The sequence below is a fragment of the Fusarium sambucinum genome, chromosome II, assembly GCF_050947815.1.
Source record: "Fusarium sambucinum isolate potato_lamoka chromosome II, whole genome shotgun sequence".
NCBI lineage: Eukaryota > Fungi > Ascomycota > Sordariomycetes > Hypocreales > Nectriaceae > Fusarium > Fusarium sambucinum.
In genome coordinates this window covers 6171000-6190234 of record NC_139293.1, presented here as the reverse complement: position 1 = coordinate 6190234, position 19235 = coordinate 6171000, and the positions used below count along the sequence as shown (strand labels likewise).

The window sequence follows — 19235 nt, the reverse complement described above, 5'->3', positions numbered from 1 at the left end:
ATGGAGGCATGATTAAAGCTGAAAAAGTACCTACCTTAGTGGGTAACAGGTAGCAACATGAGACGGTCAAAATAAATCATAAAAAAAAAACCAGTTAGATCGCAGGGTCCAACACCATCAACGTGCCCCGCCAATTTCCCCCTCACCGCTTTTGGCTTAGAATAGTTAGTACCTAGTTGGGTTACTGCAGATGCGGAAACTCCAAATTGTTGGTCCCCTTAAAAACGTCACCCTCGTCATATCAAGGCTGAGAAGGCCAAGAATCTTTTGTACGTGGGAGAAAGTCCAACATCATCACCCAACACAATTGCAGTTGATTTTGAGATTCGCGCGCTTCTCTCCGCTCTAAAATGATGATCAAGTCGGCAGAAGGATAATGTACGTGCTGCAGAGACAAACGAAAGACATTTGTGAGACATTGGACTAGTCGCGTTAACCTCCTTTGTCAGTACCTTAGTAGGTACAGAGTAGGTAGTCACGATAATCACATATCGTATTCCTTGCAAATAGGTGCTAAGTGTCTAACCGCCATGTTTTAGTCACAACCTGGCATCTCAAGACTCGAGGCCAGCTCCGCCTTTGTATAAAAAAATCTGTCACCCAAGACCGTTAAACTACACTCCCCGTGCTACTCCTCGATAACCTCTAGCGAAACTGAACACCATGCCATAGATGAGTTTGAATTGTGATTTGGCCTATGGGAAAACTTCTTTATTGGCGGAAGAAGGACTTTCAAGAACCATAGTCCCTATTCCAGCCCACACATTACTTCCATGTTATATGATCTCTTCTTGTGAATATTTAGACCAGAGCATGCCATTTTATGTAGTTGAATGGGATATGCCTTTACAAAATACGTACCCGTTCTCGATGTCAGCCTCAATAATATGTGTGGTTGTATGGAGAAGCCCGCGCCAATATCGTTGACGATCTCACAATTATCCACCTGAACCCTCATAGCTGGTTCATAATTATGGAAATGGATAAGAAAATATTTGTATTTAGAATCGTGCATATTATCGTTATGTCCAAAGCGTATTCATGTATCAAGTTAAGCAACAGGTAGGCGAGCCAGTCGATAAACCAATCATAGACCATCGCAGGACTTATTAGAGCATATCCTGTACTAAATACCTACAGACCGATGGCTATTTGGATTCTTATTGGGTACATTAGGTCAGAAGTCTGCTCACCTTGTATCGTAAAGGCCAAGATCTGGCCTTCAGAAGCATGGCTGAGCCAGTATATCTGTCACTTCATCATCCAGACTATCACACATATTGCGCTTGAGCCTAGTACCGAGACCATACAGGTACTTTATATTGTACCATGCTGTCGAAAAATATATGGTTGAACGCTGGCGAAGCTGAAGAGGGGGGTACAAGCGGAACAAGCCGCCAGACAAGAGTGAGATTTGTCTGAGCCCAATCAGGGGTCACGTAAATCCAACAGCTGTGCCCATGATTCGGCATCCGAATAAGAGGCTGGCTGAAGTTAATGGGGAGGTTAGCAACAATAGTCTCGACTGTCAGCTGTTTCACTGGCTGGGGGGCCCTCAAGAGCTGCAGATTGATGGATGTTACCTACGGTTGGTAAGACGAGATGATCTGCGTAAATCACATTACATTGCCCCTCGCTGTTTTCTATATCTTCTGGGCTTCTTTCCTCTCCTTTCGAACCTTCGCCGCTGCCCGAGACTATTGGCAAAGGTTCATGATACTCTTTCGCACATGATGGCATCATCTACTCAACCACTCATCAAAGGCGCATATGCCCCTTCAGGCCCCAATGACATACGAGGTCCCTGCCCACTCATCAACAGTCTCGCAAACCACGGTTATCTTCCTCGGGATGGTCGAAACGTACGTATTGAAGAAGTCCTGGCAGGGATGAACGCCATCGGACTCTCCAAACCTCTTGGTGCCGCCTTTGCCAATCCAATCTTTCAAGAGCGTGCGCCCTCCAAATTTCACGACGATCCAGTCATTGAAAGGTCGTTTTTTCAGAAGTTATGGCAGACTGTGACTGACCCGTGGTCCGTCATGGGAAGATTTGGCATGCGCAAGCCAGGACAGTTTGACTCTGAAGGTCACAGAGTCTTGAACTTGGATCAGCTCGGTTTGCCTAATACAGTTGAGCACGACATATCCTTGACCCGCCGGGATCACCAACAGGGCGATAATATTACTCCTCAAAAAGACCTCATCGAAGACCTTCTTGCTAGCTCCAAGGATGGCAAGGTTATCACAGCTGATGATCTCGTTGAGTTCCGCAAGAAACGCATCGTTAGGCAGAAAGCAGATAATCCAGATGTTCAGTATGGTGCATTTGAGAACGACCTTGCATGTGCAGAGATTGCTCTGATACTGAATGTCATTGGTACTGGAGATAGGATTGAATGTGGCTCTGCTAAGGCTTTCCTTCAAGAAGAAAGGCTGCCAATCGATGAAGGGTGGAAGAAGAGGTCGTTTGGCATCGTTGGCTTAATCGCGGAGAGGGAGAAGTTCAGAAAGAGGCTGGGGATGGAGTTCAAGTCTCAGTAAATCTAGTATAGCCTTTCTGTTCCGACTTTGTAGCAGCGATCGATGATCATGGCGAGTTGTGAAAAGAAGAGATGAGATGGAGTAGTGTGATAGCAGATTGTATCTCAATTCACCATGTTGTCCTCTTGACGAGCTGTTGATCTTGTGTGTTCACCGCTTTCTTCCCATGGTACAGTTATCTAGCAAATCTACATACTAGTATCCAAGTTTCTCCTGCACAACTCCCACCACTGGTGCGAGGCGAACATCAAGTTAGAGATACTAACCCAGATACAACTCCTGGGGCTTGCAGCTCCGAGGAAAGAGGCTCAGAGACAGATCCATACTAGGTAGGTACCTTCTTCCGCTCGCTGCGTACCTAGGTAGGTAGGTAGGATTTAGTCAGTCGGTGTAAATGGTCACGCGTGAATCTTTACGGGAAGCTGCAGTCACACCGACCGATTGTCCTTGCAAATCCGGGCTCCTTTCTGCCGATGCAGGCCTCTCCCAGAATATCTCACGGGTCTATAGATCCTAGTTGATCCCTCCATCGTTCTCTATTAGTACTACGAGGTAGTAGACACCTTGGTAGGTACCTAGCAAGTAACTAACATTTATATCTGACTGCTCCATTCGACACATCATCTTTGTCGCTTTGTGCACGCATTGGACTATCGATTGCGGTATTGCAAAGTCTTGACAAACACACATCCACTCTATTTTATTCTCGCATATCGGTATACCGAAACGTGATGTTCTGCCGCGCCAGCAAACAACTCGATAGAGCCCAGGCTTGTGTTTGAGCCTGCGCAGCCACCCGCCTCGACCCTCCACTCAGCGGCCCATGCTGTTGGGAGAACATCACAACAAACGGCAACAGTCGGCCAAGTTTCCTTCCAGAGTTAGCAATGTCAAACAAACAGAGTCCTGTGCGGTTACACCAGTACCTCCACACAGCGTGAGCCTGTTGCCGAGTGCAGCATCTGTCGAATCTTCAGCCAGGCATGCTAGCGCAATATGCAGTAACCCAACTACCTTGTTCGCTTTGTCAATGCAAGCCGAATCGACAACAAGATCATAGGTGTACTGTGCTTCATCATCATATTAGAGAGTCAAACTAACTCGATGTAAGAAGCGTCAAGCAAGAAGCAGACAGTAGCCAGATACAAGTAGCAATGGAAATCATGTCTTGGCAAGTTCCAAAAGGCCCATACCTTTCTTTACACGCAGCTATCACCGTTGGCCATGTCCACCGAAAATTCGGCATCAACACCACAAACAGACCAAGTCCGGAGCAGTACAGCTACTCTTCCTAGCTCTCGGCCACCCGCAGGCGTTGAAGCGCAAGCTATCCTAACAACACCTCGCATGCTATGATATGGACGGGTTCACACAGGGGATCAGATGACTCTATGCATGCGCTCGGTCAGTCTTCTTTGTTACCTCTGCATCTGATAACTGCGAACCTACTGATATAAATCAAGTGCATTCGGCATCATGGCCATCCTCTTGATCGCCATTAAGCACGCTACTCTTACTTTCAACCAGCATTCGAAAAACCTCTATCACTACATCTTCACGTCCAGTCTGTACCATGATTCTCCAAGTAAATCTTGACTCCCCTCAGACTGTTGTAGGTGAACCAGCACCTATCGTATCTGTCCACGACCCCGAGCCACCTCGGTATCAAGTCTTTCACATAGAGCATTCCCCAAACGTTCACAAGATCTTTACTCCAACTAGCTTCCCTCGACCAGCTGGCTACCTGTACTACGTTACAGACCTCTCTCTTCAAGACCATCCACAAACCACACTGCCTGTCACAGCCGACATCCTCAATTCCCCAGCACACATGGGTGATATTCACCAGAGTCGATTCGTTGGATACATCGCATCTCAGGATCTCGATCGTATGAGAGCCATGATCAAAGACCATTCGAGGCCGCTCAGCCCTGGCGATTATGCCTCTCTCCCCGATTATGCAACCCATTGTGAAGTTTGGGTACGTGCCGTCGTTGAAATGCTTCTTGATGATGGTATTCTCGAAGCGCCTCCTCCAGAACCTGCGAATGCGGGTGGGCATAGACTTCCCAGACATCACCACACAGCCCATTGCATTCACCAGCGACTTCACTCACACCACCCTTACAGGCGTCGGAGTCGCCAGTCTGTTGATCGGGGCCTTTGAGTTTGCATGGCAAGAGAGAATCTTTTGGGGTCTTCAAAGTGGCAGGGTGCATTAATATTTCGTCGCAGTTAGCTCAAGAGTATTCTTATTTCTTTATCTCACTCGATGGCAAACAAATCCTCTCATTCATTTAAGACATGAGCAACTCTTGTATTCCAATCAAACTTTTGCAATAATAATAGTTTCATAATCCTCCTTCAAACAATCGAATCGAACGGAAGAAATAAGCAACCTCTTAAACGCCGTGTATCTCCAATCAAAAGCAAAATCTTCGCTGAGCGGCGTAAGAGACAATAAATGACAGTACAGCAAAACAGTCAAAGAAAATAATTCCATGGATCTTAGGTCAAAAAATTGAAAATAAGCCGTAGAATCGCCACCTTTAACCTGACCAATCTTCCTCCTGCACCATCCATACTGCTGTACAGGCATTGTCAAACCACAGGGTTGATGAAGTTCCAATTCCGGTGTCGATATGGTCTAGTTCTCATGGAGAAATCCAGGAGCGGGATGGTTTAATAAACACAGTGTCGCCTGTAGACGAAGTGGGATTGTCCATAGTTGATGACATGCTGAGATATGGTTCCGGAGGAAAGGTTTCCGCAAGCTTTGTGTATTCCAAAATGCCGAGTTATCACAATTACCAAGTGGCCAGCAGGGTGTAGCAAAAATCCAGATTTGAAGAAGTTGACTATCCCAGAGGACTTAAAGCAGCATTAATCCAGAATGAAGCGGGAACGAATTTGTGCAGAGCCAGAGCGACAAGCGTTTCATGTTGCAGGCAATACTGTAGCAAGTTGCAGCAATCCGAGGACGCGGAGCGAGGATGATTTCAAGTGGGCAGTCATTGAATCACCTTTTGCGCGTGTTACCTTAACTCCTGTGCAATAGTATGCTCTGGCTTTTGTTTCTGTTTGTATCCCAAGCAACCCATTGCGGACGCAGATAGGTGCGAGTACGTCCAAGACGGACATAAGCAAACCTCGGCTGAGGCAGGTAAACTTCCGGATAAAAGCACAATCCTGATGAGTTGGGTCCATTCCTTGGTAATGTATAGAGGCAATTGTCAGGTGGTTGTTCAAAGGTAAATCCAAGTACGTCCAGGGAGATATCCAGGGGAAGTCTGTGTCCAAGTATTTCAAGTTTGCGCACCTAGCTGCCTGAGTCAAGTCTGTCGAGTCAGTGTCTTTGCGATTCATATCAAGACAAAATCCATGGAGAGTCCATCATCAGGTGGAAGGGACGTGGGAGTGAGGGAACAAGGGAAGCAAAAGATCCTTTTAAAAAGGTTGGCTAATATATACAAGCTCGTTCGAACTCACCTTGCTGTCCGGATGCCGGCCTCTGCCAATTATTATTTCAATAAACGCCGCGTCTCGACGATGGTTCACATCGAAGAATCCGGGGGCCAAAGACATTGGAGGAAAAGAGCAAGAACCAGCCAGATCCAGGTAGAACGGAAAACAGAATACTTCCCCTGAGGGCGGATCCGGACAGCAAGGCCATGACATGAGATACCACCCCAAATCCACCTGGTAAGGGATGGCTCCCTTTCCTTTTCCAACTCAGCGCCGTGTCCCAGTGTAAAACGTATGCAGCATGTTCTCATCCGCGTGGTAATAATGTGCGTAGTCGATGAGGTCGTCAATCCAGGCAAGGCTCATCCACAATGCAAGGTCGTCCGTCATAAAAATGTAAAAGAAAAAAAGGCCCCAAGGGTATGCGTCTCAAAAAAAGATCCAGTTCGTGTCCAGGGCATCATCGATGGCAATAGTAGTTGATATGTCCAGGGGTATTATCGACTCCAGGGAATCCAGGTTCGTAGATGATAGGATTAATCTCCAGAAAGAAGTGATGGGATACCTTTCCAGTGGAAACTCCTGTTAAGATGCAAACTTGCAACTCGGTGGTGGCACCAGCCAAAGAAAAGAAACCTGAAGCCTCTGAAGGGGTCATCTCCGGAAGAAACAGAAAAGAGGAAGAGGTCGTTCCAGGGGAAAATAAGCCGTACTCCATGTAATCCCGGTCATAATGCAGAAATCATCACACTCGCGAAAACGTCGGGGCGTCTCGTCAAGCTTAGGCAAAGGGAAGGGCACAAAGATCCGGCATTGGTACTCCGGAAACACACCTTTTACCGGCGGCTGGAGCGGTGGTGACGGTCGGAGCTGTGCCTGTCGCTCTCTCGTTCACTACGTCGGCTGCTGGAGGTGCCACTGGGATTTGTTTGAGTATTTGTTGGTGTCGCGGAAGCGCGAGTCCGGGGGGTTTCTTCATACTGTGAGGCCTGGGTATATCCTTGGGCTGGTTGACCTGCTGGAGCTCAATAATTAGTACGCCATCCTTGTTAAAACCTGCCCATCGGGCCCTCCACTGTACGCACCACGACCATAGAAGGGATCCTGGGGCTGCATCGTGTAGCCCGCAGGAGGAGCCTGACCTGAATATTGGTAAGCAGCAGTGGCCGGGTAACCGGGTTGCGAAGGTGCAGAAGTGGCATAAGCCTGCTGCTGGGCGGCGGCGGCGGCGGCAGCAGCAGCAGCCTGGTTAGCATAGGCATCGTATCCTCTGGGCCTTTGGTTTGTTCCGACGTCCACATAGGGACTTTGGCCAGCCTGGTAGGGTGTGTTCATGACAGCAGCTGCGGGAGTCGAGCTAAACCTGGCATCCGCTGGGGGAGGAGATTGCTGGGCTTGAGTATAACCGGCAAACCCACTACTTGAGCCGCCATAGGATTGGCTATATGAACCGGCGGCACCAGTGTAACCGGGAGCACCTGTTCCTGGATACCTGGGTCCTCCGTCAAAGCCGGAGTCACGAGCGTAAGGATCGGTTGCGTAAGGGCCTTCGGTAGGACCATGATGCTGACGCGACTGATGCGTCTCCGAGTAGCGGTATTGCACTACAGGTGAGTTAGATGAGTGTCTCGGCGGTACGCCAACGTTTCTCGAGGCAATAGTACCTCCGGAGGTATTGCGTGACGTCTGTGCACGCCTTTCACTGTCCCAGCGCGCAGAGTCTGCTTTCAGGTCCTCAATCATAGCCTGGTGAGATATGCGTTAGTTTATCTTCCATATATTAACACTGTGATTTAAGACTCACAGTCGTTAGATTCCTGTATGCCGTGATGTAGTAGCCTTGCACGGCTTGGCCTGTCTGAGGGTTCTGTCATGATTGATATGTGAGCCATTTGTTCCATCACGATGGCGGGGTTCTCTATTCACTGGCGTACCTCGTAGTGGCCAGGACGCACGAGAGCGTCGTTGCCCAAGTAACGGCAGATATCGGCAGAGATAACTTCACGGTCGATGCCATCTCGAGGAACAAAGTATTCGTTTTGACGTCCAGTACCGGCAACGGCTGGGGGAGGGTTTCGGGATGATCTCGACATGTTGATGTGTGGGGAGGATACGGCCGATGAACAAGTCTGGTAAGATGAAGAAGAAGAAGAGAGGGGAGAGAAGGTCGACGGAAGAGCGGGAGAAGAGGAGATAGACCCGGAAATGGGGGAGGAGGGAGACGACGTGGAGAGAGCTGAGAGGGTAGAACGGGCAGAAAAAGAAGAAGCAGGAGGGTGAGGGTGAGGATGAGAAAGAAGAAAAGGCGAATGGCGGTGGTGGGCGGTGGGCGTATCCTGTGGGGCTGTACAATCTATTGGCTGCGGAGGTGGTGGTGCTAGGCGCTGACGAGGGGTTTTCCCACTGGCAGAGTGACTTGCAGGAGAACGTGAGGCCAGCAGACGTCGGTTGGCACTGGCACCGTTACTCGAGTTTGAGCTCAGGTTTGAATTGGAACGACAGTGGGACAAATTCTGCTGACGGCGAGACGTCGTTGGTTGAAAGCGTCGTCTCGACGGTGGCCTTGGTGGAGTTGCAGGAGGAGGAGGAGGAGCAGCCAGTCCGAAGGCAGATGTTGGTGGTGCTGATGCTGGAGGTGATGGAAAGGGGAAAGAAAAAAGAAGTGGTGGCGAGGAACATGCAGGAGGTTGGTGATGCTGATGCTGATGGCCAAAGCTGAGAGGTTGAGGTTGCTGGTGAGTTGATATTGATGGGTCGTCGCCTGCAAAACCCTGATATTGTTGGGCGCGGTGATGCCTGTGGTGGAGATGGTTCTGATTTTGCAGCAAGCCAAGATAGTACAAGCTGGGATGGCCCGGCTGTTCGAGGCCAGGCGGGGACTGTGCTAATCTTTCGTTTATTGAAGACGGGTTTTCCTCCTTGGGCTCTTGGGCAGTGAATGAGTCGACTGGCTCTTGCCTGGGACTATCCGTGACGGAAGCTTGTCTCTCTCCTTGACCGAACCCAACACCAAAATGCGGGATCTGCAGCTGCCGCTGCTGGCCTGGTGCGTGGGTGCCCTGATTCTGATCCTGATCCTCACTAGCCTGGTCCTTGTCTGTTCCGTGCTGCCAACAACCCTGCACCCAGTGGCGACCTGTTTTGGTGGACCGTTTGACTGCCTTGTTACCGAAGCCAGATGTGGTTGGCACGCCTGGGGCTTCCGGAAGTTGTTGCGCGTGCCCTACAATGCCTTCTCCGCCTTGCCGGGCTGGGTTGTGGTCTTGAGGTTGGGCTTGTGCTTTGGCGGTGACTGATGACACTTGGGCACCAGGGGAGGCTGGGCGGGACCCTTTGGTTGAAGGACAGGTTCTATGTTTTTGTTCCAGCCCTTCTTGTCTTTCTTTTGACTCTTGGGCGAGACGGTTTCTGGCTGGCGAGTCACAGCGCAGCCCGCCGTGTGCTAATGGATGATCAATGATTGCGGTAGCGGCCTCGCCGGACGTCGCTTCTTGTTAATTTGATTCAAAACTGGTGAACAGGCCCGTTGCACAGTCTTTTGCGAACGTTTGGTCCGAAGTGCAGTTTTCAGTATGCACTTCGCTTCTATCCTGTCAGTTGAGGTTTTGAGTCGTGATGTACCGTTCGCGTGGTGTGACAGATGCACTGTAGTAAGCCTCTTCCTTCGTCTTGTCCCATTCGGGAAATGAAAGTGTTCTGTCGTCCAGGTCACAACGTGGCTTGTCCCTTGTTTGTGTCAAAGATCGCGGAATTGCGTCAGTTATGGAGTACTTTGGCTCAAATATCAAATCCCGAAAATCTGAAGGAAGGATTGATTCAACCACGTCGTTTATTAGAGATCGAACCTGTCGCGATTCAGATTAAAGCTCGAAACAGACCACGACCTTGCTTGTCCCAGCAACGTAAAAGCGTTTGAAGGCAGCTATCGATAGCCAAGCAAGTTGCAATCATCAAAAGCACGCGCGGCAAATGACTTCCAATGTCGATTTTGTAATGTCGCGAACAAGGCTATCCCTTGTTTCAACGATGCCCAACGCCCACTCAAACCTTCTTCTCTGGTGTGGTGGTATGATAGTAACGGCGATACGCCGTACTCTAAGTTACGATCGCCCGCAAGCGAAGCAGAGACACCTCGTACAGAACTTGAACAGTCGACATGAAAATCCCTTTCTTCCAGAGGGTTAGCACCTGCGGTCTGGACTAGCGATCCGATGTGTGTAGAAAAATAAAAGCCGAGAAATCAAAGCAACAACGTTGACAATGCTATGACGTCTTATTTTCCGGGTTGAGAATTGTATGGTTTCTTTTTTGAGAAGTGCCGCGGTCTGCAAGGCATGGAATCACCTTGTTGAAGTGACAGAAAGTGGACGAGAAAATGAGTGCCCAAGGTACCATTGTCACATCTCATCATACACTTCACACTGCTGCTTTATATCCCACGTCAAGTATTCGGAACTCTCAATATGTGCTGTTTCAATATCGTGTCTTGACTTTAAGCGACACGTAGACAGATGGAGCTCACTGTCACTCTACTTTGCTGTTTGTCGCCCATCGTGAGAACGGCTGTGCTTCCGCCGTTCCCTTACCATTGTAATATTTGCTCTTGCCCAAATGTCTCGGGAATATTGGGCATCTACTCCTGTGGCTCCATGCTTCTCTATGCCTGTCACGGTGTTGTTGCTGAGCATAAATTTCAACTATGTATGCCGCCCACAAATGATAGGCAACGTGTTTCCGCAGCAGCATGCTTGTCAGGTGTCGCTAAATTCCAGCATTGCCTCAACTGCATTTGAGCTTTTTGAGACCAATTCCTAGCTTGAGTGGTTAACGGTTGGCTTTTCGGATGTGCTCTGGAGGGTGGGTTGGGTAGCAATGCTTGCACCAATTGAAGCCCAAATTCTGCATCCAGGACCAGGTGTTCGATGCCTGAGCTCTATCGCCCAATCATTTCTCGACACCAACGTGTGTCAATGTCTTGGCACACCACCCAGTCGAAGACATGGTTACTTTGTCATCATGTTCGATGCTCTCGAAACACAGGTACATCAGCAGATTGATGTTATCGACATGATTCCGGTCCTTGTGAGATTGATATCGACACGCGTGAGCGAGCATCATAAACAGCACGGCGCAATTGTCTCATCGGTTCGCTGATCCCTTCGATGTACGTTTCGGCTGTTCGCATTACTTTATCGGCATGCCATGTCGTGTCGGCTATTTTGAATTCTGTAGCCGACAGCTGCGTCCTTCCTAGCATCTTCACTTGTTTGTCTCCCCAGGGGGTTAGGAAATGCCCAATGAGGGTGAGTTGCCGTATCGCCACGGCTGCACTGGTTTAGCCGGTGTTATTGTGGTGCAACTTGCTGCAAAGCATGATGACGACGGTTGTCTATGGAATCCTAGCATTGTGCCTGCGCTCACGCTCGATGTTCTGGGCATTTACGGAAACCCACATTGCCTTGACGGCACTGCCGATACCTTCGATTTTCAGAATCACGTCGTTTTGTTGTGATTCTGAGTTGAGGGAACCGCAAGGCAGGTGGCGGGAGTGGCCCCAGATTGCATCTCTGACAGTTAAGACAGATCAGGGTAAGTTCGGTATCTGTTCCCATGATGTCTAACCAAGTCAGCCAAATTTGAGCTGGCTTTGACCTTGCTCAAGTTTACCTCCTCGGCCACGTTTCGCTGCAGTCCCTCGTGTCTTCGGTGCGGTGTTTCGTGTAGTAGATTGCCGTTCGGCGAATGTAGGCTTGACACGTTCCTCGTCCTGAAGATCTTTGGCCATGTGCCAGTCCCCGTGGTTCTGCAGCGCTTCTGGGTCGGCAAAGTTAGCCTTGCAGCGGGAGCATTTGAGAGGATCGATCGAAAATTGTGTGTTCCGTTCCGTCTCAGTACTGGAAGCGCTCGCATGCGACAATGATACGGTAGATTGATGCGAGCAAATGTCGGTTCCATGGCGGGCCTCATATCCATAATTAGTAGCAAAGCTGATGCTCTTTTGAGTTTCCTCTGATAGTGTACGCGCGGTATTGGTGTTTTCATTTGGGGTAGGTGATTTGTTCGAGGAACTCCCATCGTGGTCCGTTGAGGACCTCTTAGAAAAGAACCTTTGAATACCATTTCTCTCGACACGTCGCTTTTTTGCAAGGGGCTCGGGACCAGCAGAAGGAGGGCGGCTCTCTGAAGTTGACAGACGAAGTGCTTCTGCCTCCTCCCCTTTGACAAGAAACGCGCCGATGTCCATGTTGCCTTTAACGCCGTCTTCGAAGCCCCCTACACTAAGACTCAGGTTTGCACACGGCCATACGCCTCTGCCTTCAGCGAGTATCTGCGAGAGGAGATCCTTAGCTAGTTCGAATAGACGCCCTTCATCCAGGGGCCTGCCTTGTTGGATAGGGACTTGGCGGGATCGCACTTGTCCCTCGTGACGATGATGCAAATTCATGGTCTTTGGTCGTCTCTTGTTTTCTAAAACACCCTCCTCCACCAGTCGAGCGAATATGTCAGCTGCAAAGATTCGCAGCCATCGTATTGCTTGCTCAGAAGAATTGATAGTGGGGCGAAAGGACTTGGCTGAGAGCATCGATTTGATCTGAGTTCTTGAGTTGACCTCGCTGGTATCGATACCTCGAATGGTGTTGAATATCCAAAACCCTGTGTCATGGCCAAGCTTCGCTTTCATGCTTGATAAAGGTACTCCCAATAGCTCAGTAACATTCTCGGTGTTAAAGGTCGACACAATCTGCTCTCCAAGCTTTCCACCCAAGTTTCGTAGCTTTGTAACTTTGAAGCCAGCCATGAAAGCCGACACCGCCCGATTACGCACAACAGTCTGCTTATTGGGTTTCTTGTAAGCTGAGCCTAACTTGCTGAGTAGCTTGTTGCTGGCCACGCCCGCTGAACATGTATAGCCCAATTTTTGTCGGACCTCAGACCTCACTTTACGGACAATCTCAGAGCCGATGAGGATAGCCACGTCGTCCCAATCGGGATCTATTGTTTCTTGTTCCTCATCCAAATCAATCAAGGCGTCTGTTTGCCAGTCGAGCGCAGCAATAGGTGGTAGTGGGAGTTTCTCGGTAGGGTCGTCATACGGAGGCGGATTCGAGAGTTCTGGGAAGCGCTCTAGGAGGATTGAATGAACCTGGCTTGAAAGGTCAAGAAAGACCTCATCTATGCTTGCCTTCTCCACCTTCTGTAAGTCTACAGGTAAGGCATCTTTGATACAGGCCAAGATCTTCCTGGACTGAAGTCGATACGGGTCAAGGGAGACCTTATCGGTCACAATATTAGCGGCGGCGTCGTCGCGGTATGCCCATTTATCATCGCCCTCCCTCCATGTGGCGACATGCTGGGCAATAAGCTCGGGGCATAGCTTCTTTGCTTCTTCGACGTCACAATGGCGTCCAATGCCATGCTCTCGAGCAGGATAATTGACAGCGATAAGTCCTTGCCTGTTTGCACGTTAGTCCAATCTTGGTGTCATTGCCAGGTGCGTGTAGGCAGTCATTCAGGACTGTCGTCCATAGACTCTATATAACTTCCATAGTGGCAAACAATGCCTGTTTCTGTAAGGGCGGGGGTTCTCGCACCGTCCTTCGAAAAAGCAGTGACAAATTTGACGACCAACATATAATGGTCCAGAAGGATGCGGCGACAGAACCAAAGCAAGGATGAGACGAAACACAAGTGTTACACAAGTCAGCCGCACAGAGAGGCTGAGGTATTCAAAAAGAAAGAGGAATGACAATAGGAACAATCAGACGTTGGGTAAGTTGATGCTGAGAAGAGCGTGCATTATCGCGGAATGTGACGATTAATATTGGCATGTGTGTAGACAATCCAATGCTTTCCCTTTTAGCGAACATTGAAGAGGGATAATATGATTCTTCTCCTTGATCATGCACTGATCGTCTTAAGATCTTCTTCAATGACGATCCTCCCAGTCGATAGATGGTAACACGGCGCAAGTCTGTGCGAAAACTGGTCGCAATTGTCCAATTATCTTTGTATATTTATGGCAAAATCGAGCGACTGACTCGATTCTCGGGTAAGGAGACAGGAATGGAGATCGCAGTACTCCGTAGGGAGTGCGCGTGTTGCAATGGGTGGGGAGTTTGCAAGTGATGGAAGGGGAATGAAATCATGACATGCTGGTTTCGAAAGAAATATTGCGCTGAACTCACCATTGCTGAACGGCCAACGGCTTGTCTTCGGGAATTCCAAGTCGAACTATCTCGCATTGGGCGTAGAAAGCATCCAGATCAACGTGGGCGACAACGCGTAGCGGGTTCGAAGTGTTGGACGACGCAAGTTGCGAGAACTGACGATACGTAAACTGTGACCGTCGCCAGCCGCCTTCGTTTAACGGCGACGAGGCTTCGAACGGACGGTGAAGCGGAGAAGAAGCCATTCAGCTTTCTCGGAAAATAGCTTGTGTCTTAAAGATCGAATGACTCTTTTTGCACGATGCGACTGCGACTGCGACTGCGACAAGGTGAGGTGAGACGGATGCTTCCCAGTGTTTTTTTCACGGTTATTATTTCTCGCGTTCTTGTAGACGGTCGCAGTTATGACTAAGAGAGCAGACTTTGTTTTCGTAAGACCTTGTTGAATTGATTTTGATCTCTCGAATTTTTGCAGGGTGAGGTAAACAACAACTTGCAAGTGAAACTGTGAGGATAGATTTCCGATGAGAGTTGACTTAGATATTGTGAGTGAGTGGGAGGAGGAACGCGAGATGTAATAGGTTGATGATGCCATAAGAGAGATCCACTTTCAGACGTCCTGTCTTTCCTCTTCGAAAAGAATAATCAATTAGTGCAAAGAGTTAAGTGGGTAGTTCTGGAGAGTATTCGGAATAGATGGTTATGCATGCATAGGTTAGGTGATTTGAGTCTGTTTGCCTCATGTTGCATCGTTTAGGTGTCACTCAATTCTTTATTAAAGATGCGAGGTTGGGGTGTTTGTACACTAAAGAAACGTCATTGATTCGATTGAAGCTATATCAGCAAAAAACACATCAAATACTTGTCTCACAGCGCAAACGGACGTGATACAGTCTAGATAGATTTCGGCATAGTCTGATATAACCTTGTAATTGCTCTTTACCCACAAACTGCTTCGCAAAACCCCAATGCCAATACAAGAATCCAAGTTTCCCTTGGGAACTGTGGTTAACCTAGACCTTCTTTGCATCATTTGTGTAACCGAGGCACCTCTGCCTCTTTTCGCTATCAACCTCAAACTTGCGCTGCTCTCATAGAGTATAAATATCAAGATCTCTGCTTACCAGTTTAGGCTACTATTCTGCTTGTTTGTCACTCAACACCCTGCTCTTCTGTAATCTTGAAGCAAATATACCCCATTTACGACTCTGACTAGTACATACGACCAAAGCTCGTAGAAAATACGGGATCCCGTCCGCTCTCCCATAGTCAAGCTGCGAAGCGCTGGATTAGTAGTTGGGTCGGTGACGACCAGCGAATCCCCGGTGTTGTATGTTTTTCTTTTTGTTTGGCGTTGCCCTGTTATCTTCTTGTCATAGTTCCTTGTAAATGTGGTTCTCCTCAGAGCAAGAGACTTTTTTACACAGGGAGTCTGGTGGGTAATAGAAAAGTTGGCATCTAAACTCTAGGGTCTTGGGAAGCAACCTAAATCGCATAAACGGACCCAGTGCTTCCACAGCCATATTTCCTAACACTCTCAGGGCAGCCACCAACCACCTTGCGACGCAATCAATCTCAGATGAAATAAACCACCGTGTTCCTTGACTTGTAGTATAGTATGCTATGAAATAGTTCTTGATAGAGCCATAGTGAAATAACAAAAGAATTACGCGCTGAGTCGAAAAAAACATCTAAGCTGGATCTGTCTGCCAACTGATCTACCCCTTTAAATATTACACATACCATCTGCTCTCCACCTCTTGTATTCCACGTACCGGATACTATAGTTCTTCGGGTATCTAACTTGAAGTTGTCTCATTCGCGCCTTTCTCGATGTCCCCCTCAGCAAGCCCGTAACGCCTCTTCAGTTGCTCTACCAGAGGCCCAAATTCGTAGTCGCTTACCATGCTATCGTGATAGGTGCATGGAGAATGTCGCAGAGGCAGTAGCCACTCAAGAATGGATTCTCCCATGACGCTCTTGAAGTTGTTTCGGTATCCAACGTGCCAAGGGTTCTCGCCAGATTGCGTCTGTAGAATGGCGAATGTACGTTTGGCCCGCTGGTCCCTGGCCGCCATTCGATTTGTTGCAATAGAGCCAGCGCCATCAGATTGGTCCACGCCATTAGAGTGTGCTGTTCCTGGGACCCTGGAGTCGTCCCCAGGGAAGGAAAGTGGGTAGGTAATTGTAGTAAACTGGTCTGTTGATCGTGTGCCAGTGGGAACTCGAACCGCCAACCGAAACGTCTGGTTCTTCCTGAACAGGTCGACATTGGTGATATTCTGAAAGACAAACCTCAAGGCTGTGGCAGTCATGATGACAGTGAACAAACCAAACAAAGCACCGAATGCCAACCCAACAAGAAGCCGACTTTCCACGCTCTGGCCAGCGTCCATGCGAAGTTTCGCGACATAAGCGTTAGCGGCTACGACTATGATGCAATAACATGCACAATAGAAAGTGAATTGGACAAAAAAGTTGAATGCTGTCGGCGCGTTAGCTGAGCTGTACTGAGTTTCGTGCATAGAGACCTACAAGTTTCCGAAATCATGCCGCCCATCCAAGGGCATACGTGGTCCATTTTGTAGACACAACGACCGTACTCGCTCGAATGATGGGCTCGGTCAGGTTTCCAATTCCTACACTCGGAACACCACTTGGGCAGCCCATCACTCTCGCATATGAATGCATCCTTGCTGTAGAAGGCCTCGAGTCCAGGACTATCAGGGTTCGTATCCGCAGGTGCCCATTGTAGTGATTCGACATCTCCGCCGTTTGTTGATCGGTCGTTCCTTTCTGATTCAACAGCCTCCCTCTCGGCAGTCCAGGGCACGAAGCCAGTGTTGAATTGAATGGCTACGTAGCATCGGATGTAGGCGGCAACCATGAGGATAAGGAAGATGACATAGAGGACGATGAGGACGATAGCGGCTGCTGTCTTTCCAGTCTTTTGAATGAAGTACTCGACTGTGGATTGTTAGGTATTGTGTTAAATAAAGGGACTGTAGAGGGGAATAGTACATACCACAGCAATATACCACAACATCATAGGTTGCATAGCCAACAAGAATCAACATAAAAAAGGGAAGCACACGCGCAATCCATCGCGTTCCACAGCGCTTGCTGGTGGCCGGTCCTGGCATCTCATCGCTCCAAGCCAAAGTCCAGACAGACGAGCTGTCAGAGTCGATGTCTGTGGCTGGTTCTGCAAGATGAATAGGCAAAGACGAGGCGCGTGCTAGTACCGGTAGCGCGAAAGTATCAATCGCCCTTGTGGAAACGTCAGGTAAGGACCGGGAGCGTGTCAGCGTTGGTGATGGTCGGGTAATGTTCTCATCTTTGGTCGTCGCATTGATGGTGTCGGAAGTCTTACTTGGCAAGCCCAGCTCGTCCGAGTGGGCCACTAATATGTCGACGGTCATTTTACTTGAAGGTGTAGTTCGCACTGTATGCAACATAGAAGTCGATACCTGTAGTACCATGAATCTGTCAAGGAAGGACGCGACTCTAGGTATGGAGAAATGATTTGTTTTAGAAAAGAGGAATATTCACGTAAAAAGAAAAGGTCTCGAATATATATATGTCAACACGGGATACTTTTGAGTTCTTATTACAGTTCATTGACTGCGTGAATATTGGAAGAAGGTTGTTCAATCGCTTATACACACAACCCTTGACTTACATATAACTTTTGGCAGGTAGACAGACAGACATGCGCAGAAATATTCATGGGCTGATAAACAGGAATCTTATCCATCAAACGCCATCTTCTGGTCAGGATGGTTTTCGGATAGACACCTCTGCCAACCCGAGGAACCTCGATATTTTAATAGTAAATGCTGCAAATACTGTTGAGTACACCTATCATGCAGTAAGACAATCGGCTGTCTTCTGCACTTGTAATGTTAGTCAAGGGATATTGATCCATGGGTATGTAGCCTTTATTGTATAAACCTTGGTAGTTACTCACATGGGCTTTTACAAAGTAAACTCCTATGGACACAAACTCTATACATAGTACATACTTTGCTGACTTTGAGAGGTAAGCAGATGTCAGCCCCAGGAGCTGTGCCACACTAGTGGGTAGCAGAAAAGTTGGCCTCCTAAGTCTTAGGGTATAAAAATAAGTAGTCTAAAGACTATAATCTAGGGAGCATAAAGTGACCTGCTAATTTCGTCTCTTATGCTTCCAGCGGCCAACTTTTCTGGTACCCTGATGCCACACTGTTCAATTCGTAATGGCTGAACGTTTCCAGAGCCGAGCTGCTCAACCAACAGCGCGTTTGACAGGCGAACAAAAACTTGACTTGACTATATTCAAACGTCGAGTTATTATTCCATGAATGGTTGGCTGTCACGGCCTAAACTGAAAACTACTTTTTCGTCTCTTCATATCTATATGTGAGTTTGAGGCGACAGCGAAGGCCTCAATTCAAACAATTGGCTGTGACTCGCTGCAAATCTGCCTCGTTTATAAGATTAGTTCAGCAACTTTGGGGTTCTTAAATCTGATTATGTGCTTTATGCTGCTTGTAGGCCGTCTTTTTTATTATGAAACATCCTCGAAACGGTCCTTAAACTGCTAGAGTCTATGTTTATAAGGTGATCCACTTACTTTCAAAAGAAGTACTCAGCCCCTTTTTGGACTCGTCACTACAAGTACCTCCTCCTACCTAGGTACTTAGTGATAGGGCTTAGGTCGAGATCATAGAGGTGCTAATATAGAAAATGCTTTGATCTTTTGCAGTGGCTCACGCCTACTTTCCTACTGACACAAAGTTGATCTTCCCTCAGTGTCTTTATTCCTGCTATCTATCTAGTACCTCGTGCAGGGTCAGATAGGGGCTCGCTATCTAATGACCTCTGTAGTTGCGCACAGGGATTAACTCTTCAACGTCAACGAGTTGTCAATTGAGTACAGAGGCCTCAGGACACTACAATTGGCAGCAGGAGTCCATGTTGATGTTGTTGATGAGCTCACATCCATCCCAACCATTCCTTACTTCACTGCCTACCTACTTACCCACCTAACCAAGGCAAAAACGACCAAGCCCGAGGC

At 48.3% G+C, this 19235-nt stretch overlaps 5 protein-coding genes across 5 annotated transcripts; 2 read left to right on the top strand and 3 right to left on the bottom strand.

The window, feature by feature from the left end:
• Window positions 1–1733: 1733 nt before the first annotated feature.
• FSST1_009009 (Chloroperoxidase) lies at window positions 1734–2543 on the top strand (the record flags this gene model as incomplete). Its single annotated transcript, XM_083225946.1, has 1 exon — window positions 1734–2543. One exon carries the CDS (start codon window positions 1734–1736, stop codon window positions 2541–2543), a length of 810 nt encoding a protein of 269 aa, XP_083084970.1.
• A 1476-nt stretch (window positions 2544–4019) lies between these two features.
• FSST1_009008 (uncharacterized protein) lies at window positions 4020–4765 on the top strand (the record flags this gene model as incomplete). The annotated part of the gene is made up of 3 exons (XM_083225945.1): window positions 4020–4107; window positions 4160–4524; window positions 4571–4765. 3 exons carry the CDS (start codon window positions 4020–4022, stop codon window positions 4763–4765), a joined length of 648 nt encoding a protein of 215 aa, XP_083084969.1.
• Window positions 4766–6844: 2079 nt separating this feature from the next.
• FSST1_009007 (uncharacterized protein) lies at window positions 6845–10166 on the bottom strand (the record flags this gene model as incomplete). The annotated part of the gene is made up of 6 exons (XM_083225944.1): window positions 6845–7026; window positions 7094–7754; window positions 7813–7875; window positions 7943–9450; window positions 9630–9727; window positions 10147–10166. The coding sequence occupies 6 exons, from the start codon at window positions 10164–10166 to the stop codon at window positions 6845–6847; spliced, it is 2532 nt and encodes an 843-aa protein (XP_083084968.1).
• A 1259-nt stretch (window positions 10167–11425) lies between these two features.
• Window positions 11426–14421, bottom strand: FSST1_009006 (uncharacterized protein; the record flags this gene model as incomplete). Its single annotated transcript, XM_083225942.1, has 3 exons — window positions 11426–11625; window positions 11676–13462; window positions 14195–14421. 3 exons carry the CDS (start codon window positions 14419–14421, stop codon window positions 11426–11428), a joined length of 2214 nt encoding a protein of 737 aa, XP_083084967.1.
• A 1554-nt stretch (window positions 14422–15975) lies between these two features.
• FSST1_009005 (palmitoyltransferase PFA5) lies at window positions 15976–17658 on the bottom strand (the record flags this gene model as incomplete). The annotated part of the gene is made up of 3 exons (XM_083225941.1): window positions 15976–16661; window positions 16712–17143; window positions 17202–17658. 3 exons carry the CDS (start codon window positions 17656–17658, stop codon window positions 15976–15978), a joined length of 1575 nt encoding a protein of 524 aa, XP_083084966.1.
• Window positions 17659–19235: the final 1577 nt, after the last annotated feature.